The 12,643-nt window shown below is 41.2% G+C and overlaps 1 protein-coding gene across 1 annotated transcript in view; it reads left to right on the top strand.

Annotated features, from left to right (window-relative positions):
* Positions 1–12,643, top strand: part of CFAP58 (cilia and flagella associated protein 58) — a 91,235-nt gene that overhangs the window by 36,813 nt on the left and 41,779 nt on the right. Inside the window, exons 10-14 of the mRNA XM_012770738.2 lie at positions 429–590; positions 1,249–1,395; positions 7,377–7,517; positions 8,301–8,524; positions 10,896–11,007. Of these exons, the coding sequence (XP_012626192.1) occupies positions 429–590; positions 1,249–1,395; positions 7,377–7,517; positions 8,301–8,524; positions 10,896–11,007 (786 nt within the window). The remainder of the gene's footprint in view (positions 1–428; positions 591–1,248; positions 1,396–7,376; positions 7,518–8,300; positions 8,525–10,895; positions 11,008–12,643) is intronic.

The raw sequence follows: 12,643 nt of genomic DNA, 5'->3' as shown, positions 1-12,643 counted from the left end.
CGGTCAACTTTATAAAGCGTCCAATGTGGCCAAACAGCTAAGTTATCATTTATCTTTCTTAGTGCTCTGTGTTAAGCCTGTGGATTTTTATTTTTTATTTTTCAGTGGATAGGGTGGGTGGTCAGGAGAGGATTTTCAGACTTGAAAGAATTTCTTCTCCTTTTTTTTTTTTTCTCTGTTGTGATCACAAAATAACTATGTTAGGCTTTTATACAATTGAGCAGAACTCTGGAGTAGATAAAAGTGTATGTTTCCCCCTAATCAGCCAGGCTGAATTTCTGTGTTGTGCTGTAGTGATTATAGCCACAGTCAGATTTTCTGATCGTTGGCATCTTGTCAGCCACCTTAAATTAAAAACCCCATTTGTCCTGAACCGATAAGCACAAAGGGGCTATTTAACCACATTCATAGACTTCTTTCTCCTCCAGGTCCTTATGAACATGGAAGAAATAAAAATGCGTGAAATGCAGATTTTTGACTACAGGAAAAAAATAGCTGAATCGGAGACCAAATTAAAACAGCAACAGAACCTGTATGAAGCTGTGAGGTCAGACAGGAATCTTTACAGCAAAAATCTGGTTGAGGCTCAGGTAAAGAATATACTTACGTCTTTGCATTTTGATTTCTCTCTACCCTGGGTTTAAAACAGTTTCTGTTATCCTCATGGCAGAATGTAGAAGGGATCACAAAAAGAAATCTCATGGAATTCACCTGAAAAAGATCAACTTATGCGGTACTATCAGGTTGTTTGAAATGGAAATGACACAACTTAATAGGATGTGGGGATCATGGTCCTACTTTTAATTATTATGTACACTTGCCATTCTCCTCTTTCTAATTTTTAAAACTGCTAATAGAGACTGTGACTCAGAGGGGAGCTACTCACTCTTGTCATTTAATTCCATAGCTTGGCTTTGAAATCTCTTAGCTATAATGTTTGTTGTACTTCCAAATCCTTGGAATTGGAAAATGAGGAATACTCATGTGTGCGTGTGTGTGTGTGTGTGTGTGTGTGTGCGCGTGCATATTCATTATGTATACCTTGTCCCTGTCTCATGAGACTATTTTGAGGGGTAATGCTATAAAGACAAGCATAAGAGACAAAGGCATAGCCCAGTTGTAATTGGTCATGAGATTGTTGTTTTAAGAGAGCTTCCCTTAAAAGCTCTTAAATACACATTGAATTTCCATAGGGATGATGATGTCTGTTTAATTTACTTTCAAACATTTCTTCTTTCATTTTGTTAGGACGAAATAACAGAAATGAAGAGAAAGTTAAAGATTATGACCCATCAGGTTGATCAACTGAAAGAGGAAATCTCTGCCAAAGAGGCAGCACTTGTGAAGCTGCATCTGGAACAGCAGCGAATAGAAAAGGAAAAGGAAACATTGAAGGTACAGACCTTGTCATAGAAGGGACGGGCTATTGGTCCCCACTCGAGGCGGCCTCCATTCTCACTGAAGGCAGCAAGGGACAGGGGAATTGTCTAGGCTGCCTGTGGTCACAGTTGCTAATTCCCCAAACCCAGCCACACAAGGCACCAGGAGCATGAGCCCTACTATGTCCAGGTCACAATTCTTACAGGTAGCGCTCCCGAGAAGGACGGGGTAGGGTGTAGCAGAGATGCACCAGTGCCTGGTTCATCTATGCTGGCTGTCATACTCCAGTGGGAGAGAACTGGAGGCAGGCTGGCAGTGCCCAATAAGTGCTTGGGCCTGCAGGCTCGCTATGACCCCTTGGCATTTACAGCCCAAGTCCAGCCATTGTGCTCACACCCAATGCTCCCAAACTCCTCCCTGGGCCTTCTATAAGGTGATGCTTTGTCCCTCTGCTCCTAACCATTGTTTACTTCATGTGCATGCGACTTTTCTGCCTACAGTCTCATCAACTGGTTGTCAGAGCTCTGTCCTCTCTTGGTTTGCCCCATCCAGGTTCATAATCCACTCTATCTCAGTGAGCCTTAGAACTTTGGAGCTGCTCCTTCAGGGATCATTTCTGTCTTCATATATCTCACTAAGACATGTCCTTTTGAATCCACTAATTTAGAACTTTCTATGTCTGCGAACATAAGGACTTTTTCCAAGAAGGCATACCAAATAATGATAACATTTCAAATCCTGTAACCAAATATGTTTCATGATATATATCCCTAAACCTAATATATATTCCTTTTCATATTCAATCCAATATATTTACCTTCTAATCTATTAAATAAAGGACTAAAAAAGAGAACTTCTAAGAGAATGGTGCCACTGATTTTGAAGATGTATGTGCAGATACTCATGGTTGCTTGTGAGCCCTTTGCAGAAACTGTTTACAATTTAGAGACTGGATACCTTGGATTCTGCACGTTAGTATTCAAAGATAGTCCCTTTCTTCAAAATGTGTCCCTAGTGTTGGGCAGGCTTAATGTCATATTTCCTTGATTCTAAGGTGTCATAGATTGAAATATGTACTCTCAACTTAATAATGAGTTTTGCCAACTTAATGATAGGTTTCCGTGGAAATAGAACTGCTACATTAAATTAATGTAAGGCACACTTTTTTTTTTAAGAAAGATTAAGCTGTAACAAAAGTATCTTTACAAAAAAGATATTATAACTGCTATATTTATGTGAGATTTTCATCTCCCCCACTCTAGCTTATGATAGAAAAAGAACAGAAAATTCTGTATTAGAATTTATTACATATAAACAAATATGTTTTTTACATATAAACAAATATATATGTTTTCTAAAATTTGAAAATATCCTGCATCTTTGCCCTTGTTGCCCCAGTTTGAAAGCAGTTTTACGGAAAGTGGTTTCTTTCACCCTGGAGCCTATAGTCAGAAGAGGTTTATTTATTGCTGAATGAATCAGAAAAATATTATTGCAAATATTGCTTCACCCATGAGCCCCATGGACCACATCAGCAAGGTTCAGTGTAGTCCATTTGGTGCATCATCACTTTCTCTTTGGAGCAGGGGTCCTCAAACTTTTTAAACAGGGGGCCAGTTCACTGTCCCTCGGACCGTTAGAGGGCCGGACTATAGTTTAAAAGAAAACTATGAAAAAATTCCTATGCACACTGCACATATCTTATTTTGAAGTAAAAAAACAAAGGGGCAAAAACACCCACATGTGGCCCACAGGCCGAAGTTTGAGGACGCCTGCTTTAGAGGATGGTGTGGAGTCTCATCTTTTACTTTCCCAAGTAATGCTCCATTTCAAGAGATTAATTATTAGCCCATACTGGGGCCCAAGGTGGAACTAACTGCTTTCTACTAAATCCTGCTTTAGAATAACTGTCCTATACAAAAGATCAATTATTCCTGGTTCCAAGAGTTTGACTTTAGTTAATATTTCTTTCAATTGTGCCCTCTGCCATCAGGCATCTACATATATGGCTCCAAAGATGCATCATAATAAAATACAATAAAGGGCGATAGGGTCCTGTGATTTGGTCCTGGGCCAGCAGAGTTGGCGGCTGGTGGACGTGAAGGATGATTAAAAGGCTTCTGCCCTGGAAAATCTGCTCCCAGTGGGAAATCCCAGGTCTGGATGGTTTTGGGTCATCGATTATAGGAAGATGATTGCTTTGGACTTACTGTGGAACTACGATGACTTTTCTCCCACATTTCCCATTAAGGCAAGGATGAGAAACAGAGAAAGATGCTTGCTTGATTTATTATTTGAAGCTATCCACGGGTGACTTGCAATGGTGCTCCGACTGGATAATTTTGGTCTATCATTAAGCCCATTTGACATTCTTTAGAAAAATATTATAGCTCAAATGTTGACTTTTAGCCTCTTGACTTTTTTAGCCTAAGAATTTGAATCACGCTTCACACAGGTCTCTGGATTTCATGCATCTAAAGTTTGCAAACCGGAATCCTGAGGGAAAGGGCAGATTTTCTAGTAACCTTGCTCCAAGAGACATTTATCTTATTATTGTGAGTTCTGCAAAGCTACATGAGTACATAATCCCTCCAGGAGGGGAAAGCCCTAGCCTGCTTGGTAGACCGTGGGATGCCCTTTGGCAGGACAACCCAATTTACGACTTCTGCAAGCCGACACAAAAACAACTGTCCATAGCAGGGCATCTACATGCTAATCCATACCCCTCAATGAAAAAAATCCTGTCCTTCTATGTTTCTTTCACTTTTTCAGTTGCTACCGGGCTCGGCTTGTGCCTCAGTATTCTAGACACTGTCCCCACATCATGGTCATGACAGAATATCAATACTTCTCTGTAGATGTTGCCATGTCTGCGTTCGTCTGCCCATTCTGTCCCAGTTGTGTTTCATCAGCACTGAGAGAGCCATCTCGTTTGGAGTGTCTGCCTCCCAGTTCTAACGAGCTCCTGATTCTGTCTCATCACTTCCCAATCATCCCACCTCTATCTGACAGCACTTTGATTCTTGGTGAATAATTCAGCAGCACATTCTCCATGTCCAGAGCTCAGCACCACATTAGGGACTGGCTTCAGGGCACCGTATCCTTTTACTTAGTGGACTCTGTAGCCTGCCATGGACAGGGAGCTGTCATCCATGAGAGAGAGAGAGAGAGAAAGTCTAATTATTCTCGTGGCTAGAAGACTTCAAGTGGTCCTGTTTGTTTTGCTAGATTTAAATAGAGAGCTTCTATGAAACCCAGTGAATGCTGGGATCATGTATGAATGGGTGAGACTCCTGCAAATATGGCTTTTGAGTTACGATTTATGCCCGGAGAAAATTAGATTATATTTAGTCCGTAAGTACCTATTGTGAAATTGTATAATTGTAGAAGCCGTGACTAAAGGGTGTGCCCTGCCATTTCATTACACCTTCATATCACCACTACCACTTTGATAGGTGCAGAAACCACAGATTCTACCTAGGATGTTGTTTGATGAGCTTTTGGGTGCATAACAGTTACCATCTTTCCTGGGTGAGACAGCTCAGATTTATAACCGCTAAGTGCATTAGACTCAAGGTATTTTGTTGATGTTAACATTTGCTGCTAACATCTAATGCCACATCTTGTTTACAGCTCATAAATTTATGACATAAGGAGACCACTCAGAATTTTGATATATTATGAAAAAAGTACCTAGCAATGCCAAACGCACGGATGGTTTTACATTTCAGACAGATACTTTTACACACTGTTGATTGCATTTTAATATAACAGGGGTTTCATTTTGTTATGCTGATGGATTCTGATCAGCTCTTGGCACTTAAGAACAGGGAAGTGAATGTTGCACATCTGGGAAAATAAAAGTTTTATTAAAGAAAGCATGAGCCAAACAGGTATTTTATTGCTGTCTTTGCTGTCACCTTAAATGATTATAGAAACAGAAAGGCTGGTTCTTTCTGATTGCCTAACAGGCAGTTCCCCCAAATGGTAAATACTGCACCAGATCTTTTCTCCATAAGTATTTCCTTTTGCTTATCCTGAGACCAAAACATATTTCATGAATGAGCAAACAAAATGTCATAAAAGAAACCTTTGGTTTTACAGTAGCTAGCTGCATTCAGTTTGTGGCATTACACATCTATTACTAGGCACACAGTGTCTTCATACTGTTTGGATAAGTCCGAGGTGTGGAATTAATGACTCTTTGTCTTCGTGGGTTAGAGGCGGAACTCGAGTAGAGTTGGGTTGGCTCATAGGCATTTGCACGTATGAGCTTTCCCATCATCTTGGTGACCTTTCTGGTTGGATGAGAGTGTGGGTCCCAATACTTACTTGAGAGAAAACATTCTTACTCTTTTCCTGTCATTTGCCAACCTGCAAACTGTTGATTGACAAGTTGAAACCTTTATATCATCTTGCCATTTCCCTTCTGATTCCAGGTATGGGTGAAAGCAGAGCTCTTCCTCCTCATTTGTTTTTTCTTGTGCTGACATGGTAACCCCTTGTCCTTCCCAGCTGGGCATGAAACCTCTCAAAAGACATATTCTCCTTTCCTTTTCATGGTTCCCCATTGCACACTCTGTGCAGTGCATGGCATGCAAGGCCCTTCCCAGTCTGGCCTAGCTTCACCTCCAGCTAGTCCCTGCCTAACTCTTTAATCCCGCTGCACTGGATGCTTTGCTGTCTGGTGAACACCGCAGGTAGTTTATAGTTTGCATGCCATTATTCACACAAGCCCGAATGTTGTATGTCCTCCCTGCCGACACACACCCCTCCAATTGCAGGACCTGACTGGCTCTTCCCTCTAAACCCCAGGCAGAAATAGAAATCCCTTTGGGCGTATGCTCTTGTCCTTTGAAGAGATAGATACCATTTCCACATTGTTGATGGTTATATCCATGATCTTCAGTGGATGGCGAATCCCTCAAGCATTGCTCGTCTTTTGCATTTGGTTTGAAACTATTGGGTGGTGACCAGAAGGGTGGGTGGGAGTCTCAACTCTGCTACTTACTAGCTTTGTGACCTTGGGCAAGTGATTTGCTTTTCTTTGTTTCTATAATTGCATTTATAAAATGGAGACAAGAGTAGCAAAATGCCTAGTATCAGGACTGGGATACTGTAGGTCACAAACATAGTTGTGGAATAGAAGTGAATGTGCACTTTGATGGGATAAATTTTCCTTGTGAAAATTTCCCGCCCATAGCACCTTTCCCCCATAATTCCTATGATTTCTATACACACTCATGGGCCATATTTGGGTGAGAGCTCTCTGAGAAAGCGTCCACAATGACCTCAGCCCAGTGACGACTTTCCTTTGACTTCCTGTCTGTGTGATGACAATGCTGATGCTGGAAAAATTTTGCCTGGACTTATTAATATTTGCCTGTCTTATCCTCTCTCTCATCTGGATTGGCAGGGTTGTAGGAGTAGGATCTATCTATCTTTTTATACCAGTACATCCTTTCTGTTCCATCAAGATGTTTTACAAGATAGACACTTAGTTGTCATCTTTGACTAATTTAGTTTTCACTTACAGTGGGCTTTATGTCTGCAGTTAATGTGCCGGTGGTGTTGGGACCACTGAAGGAGCTGGTACAGAGGCCTCCCCGGTCCTCGCCCCACATCCTTCTCTGCACCAAGCTTTGTCAATTCTCCTGGTGTTCACTGGTAGGAGGTGAAATGCTGCTGAATACCAATGACGCCCCTGCTACACATATTTAGAAAAATTATAAGAATCCCTCAAGGGCACAACTCATAGAATAAACATGATCACTGTCATGTGCATTGCTGTTTCTTTATGGGCTTTTGTGTGTGTGTGTAGGGGTGTGTGTGTGTGCTATAAGCTTGTTTTGTTTGTGAGAATGTTCAAACCGTTTTAAATGAAACATCCGAGGAAAGTATAAGAAGCACAACTGCACTTCTAGTTCCAGGCCCTGTGCTCCTGGCTTGTGCTGTAACGGAATGCAATTTGTCGGTATCGTCTGTTCTTTTTTCAGGCTGAGCTGCAGAAGCTGAGACAACAAGCCCTGGAGACCAAACACTTCATTGAAAAGCAAGAAGCTGAAGAGAGAAAACTCCTGCGGATCATTGCCGAGGCCGATGGGGAGAGGTTGAGACAGAAGAAGGAATTAGACCAGGTAGAACAGTCCCTCCCCACCCCCCACCAGACTTGCAGATCTTATCAGCAGACACACGTGTTGGATTCCACTCTTCTTGAGCCCTCATTCCTTTCTTTGTTCTGCCGTCCCATCCTGCTGGAGGAGCAGCAGCAGAGGCTGACTTGTGTCGATCAATTATGACACATGCACTCATTTGTTAGACTCGTATTTATGAGCACCTGCCGTGCCCATCACTCCTCTCGGCACTGGGGACACTTTGGCCAACAAGACAGGCAGGTCCCTGTTCTCAGGGAGCTTACGTTCTAGTATAATTGCTCGCCTATAATTGCAAGGAATAATTACATAATTTGGAAGATAGAAATTCAAGTGCATAATTTGGGGGTTAGAAACGTAAATGCTTTCAGGGACCTGGCAGAGAGAAGTTGACCAGTGCAAGATAGTAAGGAGTGGTGGAACTTGGCAAGCGCTAGCCCACCATGAAATCATTCAGATTTCAACATTAGGAAAAATAATAGGTTGGAAAACAAACAAACAAACAAACAAACAAACAAACAAAATGATATATCCATGGGCCCAAGATTACTAGATGATTGGACTATCATTATTATGGATTATTTGTTGTATGGTGCTTTCGCAAACGCTAATGAGAGCAGTCCAGTGCTGACTCTCCAGCCGGCGATCGTTATACCCAGCACATGTGGGCATTCGATAGATACTTGTTTGACTGAGTGTGTGCTGCTACCATAATGAAAAACAAGAGTTTTCATTCCCTAGTGGCCATGCCCTTCCCTACCTTTCTAGGTCATCAGCGAGAGAGATATTTTGGGGTCTCAGCTTGTTCGCCGCAATGATGAGTTAGCGTTGCTCTACGAGAAGATCAAGATCCAGCAGTCAGTGCTGAATAAAGGCGAGAGCCAGTACAACCAGAGGGTGGAGGACATGAGGATCCTCAAACTTGAGATCAAGAAGCTTCGGCGGGAGAAGGGGATTCTTGCCAGGAGTGTGGCTAATGTCGAGGAACTCAGGTAATAGGAGACTCTCCGGGCTGAGGGCACAGTGGTCTGGGGGGAGCTCCTGAAGGGGCCCTGTGATCATGCTTGTTGGATGGAAGGTATTTTAAGTTGTACAAAATGAATTTTATGTGATGTGATGAAATTATTAGCCAAATCACACACACAAATTAGTTACAATTCAGACATTCCCCCCCCCCATGAGCTTTTTTGAATTTCTTTAATAAGGTGATAATGTAAGAGATTGAGCATCAATATTTAAATTTATTGCACATCTTTTTCTTCAGATTATATACAAGATGCAAATAGGTAGAAAATTTAATTTTATCATTATTTGAAAACACTATCTCCTTAGAAGGCAGCCAAATTTTATATCTCCCTCTTGATTTATCTTCTGCAGCTTTCACTTTAGCTTAGTGTGCCTTCTTCTGTCTTTAAATCTTACATCACACGAGATCTACTTTCCCCTTGGGAAAACATCCCCGTTTTTTATGTAGGCAATTGCAGGAAACCAAATAAGAGATCTGGTATTTTTTTCTCAGCAGCTGTCCTTATTCCCCACAGATTTGTAGATGAATAGTATTCTTGACCACCTTGGAATAAGGACACAGTTTGGTTCTGCTTCTCAAATTAATTTGGTTAGGAGATAGTTTTGATATTTACATGCAGTGAATGTATTTGGGAATAGCAAAGTTGCTACTATCAAGGATGGATCAATACATTTTTGTTGTTTTTAAGAGTTGCTTGTCTTTCAGATGATGAAAGTGGTACAAAAATGCATTGTAGAAAATGTGGGAAATGCAGAAAAAATATAAAGATGGGATTAGAAAATCACTCATAACTTTACTACCCGGAGATACCACCATTGACGTCTTGAAGACAAATGGATTCATTCTAAGTAGCTATTGAATGGTTTCCAAGACCATTACTAAATTTGTTATTTTTATTACATACACAAAGACCAAATTTTACCGAGTATTTCTAGTTTCTTGACAATAGCTTTTATTTTTCTTTTCAATGGGAAGACAGCTTAATAAAGGTTGGAGGCAAGCAGGCATGAATTCCAAGCTCACCTTCCCACCTACAAACTGTGCAACCTTGGGCAAATCACTGAACTTCTCTGAGCTTTGGCCTTGTAGTTACAATTAAACACAAAAACAAATGTAATGTGCCCAGCACAGAGTCCAGTACACAGTCAGCCATCCAGTACAGTAGCTAATACTTTTGCCCTCCCCTTCTGATGACACTCAGAAAATGCAAGTGTTAAAAATATGCTTTTAATTCTAAGCAGCTTGTTCTGAGCTCCCTGTTGAGTGAACATCATGCAGTTAATTCTAATGGTTTGTCTTGCTAATGAGGGGAAGTTGTATTATTGGTTTAAATGAAGCAATTAAGTAAAAGAGATGGCTTAGTATCAGTAATCTGCACACCCGCGGCAGACGAGGACAGATAATAACATCCTTATTGCCCATGTCAATGCAAGCGCTTGCCTCTTCTCTGCCTCCCGTCAAAGCTTCTCCTTCGCTAGGGTTACAGCCAGCTCACAGGACACGGAGACTGGCTGTCGCATATTACATATTAACTGGAGAGTCCCGCAGATTGTAGCAGTATGTTTGAGCCAGCGCTAGTTCTTCAGGACTTTTCCAGCCATCTGTGTAGTTGTGGAATGCGAGATAAAATATCACCATCACCCCTAACTCGGTGTTTCCCAATCCTGGCTGCACACGAGAGTGAAGAGCTATGAAGCCCGGGACCCAGCTACACCATTAAGGCAGAATCTCTCTGGGGAGTGGGTCCAGGCAAAGAGATGTTTTCAAAGCTCCCTGGGGGATTGCAGTGCGTAGTGGTGGTGGCAATGTCCTGCCCTAACGGGTGTCAGGTTATCACCTGAGCCTCAGTGTCTTGCAGTCAGGTGCTGTGTGTGGGGAACGTAGACTGTTTACTTTCTGCTACTACAGAGACATTAAAAAATATTAAAAAGTATATTGAAACGTTCACAATTCACCTCCCCCTACTTTGTTCTTTTCATAGACTTCTAAATTTCTTGAGTATCCAGAATCATGATTCTTTTCATAGATTTCTAAATTTCTTGAGTATCCAGAATCATGATTCTTTTCATAGATTTCTAAATTTCTTGAGTATCCAGAATCATGATGCTGAAGCCCTGGTTCTTTTTTTTTTTAAAGCTAAGGCAATTCTTGAGCTCTGCAAGAATCGATATCATCTGCGTCTTGCCCAGATTTAGGAGGCTGATCACAGTGTTCACCAAAGGCTCCCTAAGTCCAACTTTTTACATAAGATGTAGTGTGTATGTAACCATCTAAAGATATGATGATATTCAAATGGGTGGAGAATGTCTTTGCAAAACAAAGTTTGTCTTATTTAGGCAGGAGCTTTTTCACATGCAAAGAGAATTCTTGAAGGAGAGGACACGATGCCGAGCCCTGGAGGAGGAACTGGAGAACCCCTTGAATGTGCACAGATGGAGGAAGCTCGAGGTAACATCTGGCAGAGAATTCTTCCCAGCCCCAAATCTCTTCTCCCACCCCACGCGAAGCTCCTAACCTAAAGCACAATGGGAAGCACGGTTTTATTTAATGCTATGCAAATTGTCACCTAAAATGTAAGGCTGGATCAAATGTAAATTGAGTTGTTCCAGAACCAGATGGTTCATTTGGGTTTTGTTTGAAAAGTATTGGGCAATATCCTTTCTGCTAAAGAAGGCCCAGTGAAAGCTGCGAACTGGCCTTGCCAATTGACATTTAGGTAGTTTTTGGTTAACCAGTTATCCTATGGCTGCCTGTTAGTCTTGGACTGGTAATGGCCCTTAATTATACTGGCCACCAGTATCTTCACCGTGTTTCAATTTGTCTTTACATCCTTTCATTTCTTGCAGGAAATAGGGCTTTGTGAACTAGCCCTGTTTTTGAAGGACTAGTGCTATGTTAGCCAAACCCTTTCTCTTAGGATCTGAGGACATAGCCAAAATCCCATTGGTAGGGGGTGGATGATCAACTTCATATTTTATTTTATGACTTCCTGAAAGACATTACTACCAGCACTGAAAATAACAGTTAAAGACAAACTCTGCTTATTCAAGAAAAACATGGCCATCTCCTTTAGTAAGGTGGGTGCCAAAGGGGGCTTTGACTACATGAACAATTAGGTTGTTGGGAGATTTAAGTATGTGATATAAGAAAGAGCAGGGCAAGGCAGAAAGTCAGCCAAGTAGGTGTTTGTTTTTCATTTTTTATTTTTTCTATTTAATGAAGAAAACATTAAGGATAATGCATTATAAATTCTTAGGTAAACATGGGGCCTGAATTTTAACAACATCCAGTCCTGCCAAGTAAATGTGTGCCAAATTTAGTCCCAGTATATGGATATCAGTTGGCACTGCTTAGTATTTCTTAAGCAAAGTTAATAGAATCTCTTTTTTTTTGGACCCTCATTTATTCCTCTTCGAATGCCAAGGGTGGTATAGTTTACTAACCCAACAATGATACGAGTATGTCTGGGGAAGTGGAGCTGCAGATTTTAAATTCATTTACTGTCACATTAGTTTATTTCATGTGTTTTTAGCACATCTTTAAAGTGTCCACTTCCATGTCAATTTCTATTAAAAAATTAGAAAATGGAGACTCTGGGAGGCAGTTGAAAATATTTGGCTGTTGGATGAATTAAAAATGTCAGTACCGTTGAAAGTGAAGCCTTGGCTCAAAGTCTAGAGGACAAATTATCAATTTATAACTATATATCTTGTTTGAATTGTACACAGATAGCTATTGAAGGAGCATCAAAGCTTTGAGGATTGATAATTCCATTTCAAAGCTAAATGCCATGGTCACATTCCGCTGCCAATAATTAGCAGAAGTCCACATCCTGGAAACCTTCCCCATCATGGACTGCAATTAATCTTCCTGTAGACAATTACCAAAGGAGAATCCTAAGGCTGAGTGAATTAGGGAACCCCACCTCACTCCTACAGAAACAGAGGGGATGGTAGGGAAAGCCTCGGGGCATAGTAATTAGGAAGCACAGCCTTTGGAGCCAGGCATATCTGGGCTTGACTCCAGCTCTGATCCATACCAGTCTCGGTAATGGATATCATTTCTCTTAGCCTCAGTTTTCTTA

This window comes from Microcebus murinus, chromosome 14, assembly GCF_040939455.1.
Source record: "Microcebus murinus isolate Inina chromosome 14, M.murinus_Inina_mat1.0, whole genome shotgun sequence".
NCBI lineage: Eukaryota > Metazoa > Chordata > Mammalia > Primates > Cheirogaleidae > Microcebus > Microcebus murinus.
The sequence above is the reverse complement of the archived record's forward strand: the minus strand, read 5'-3'. Positions and strand labels throughout refer to the sequence as shown.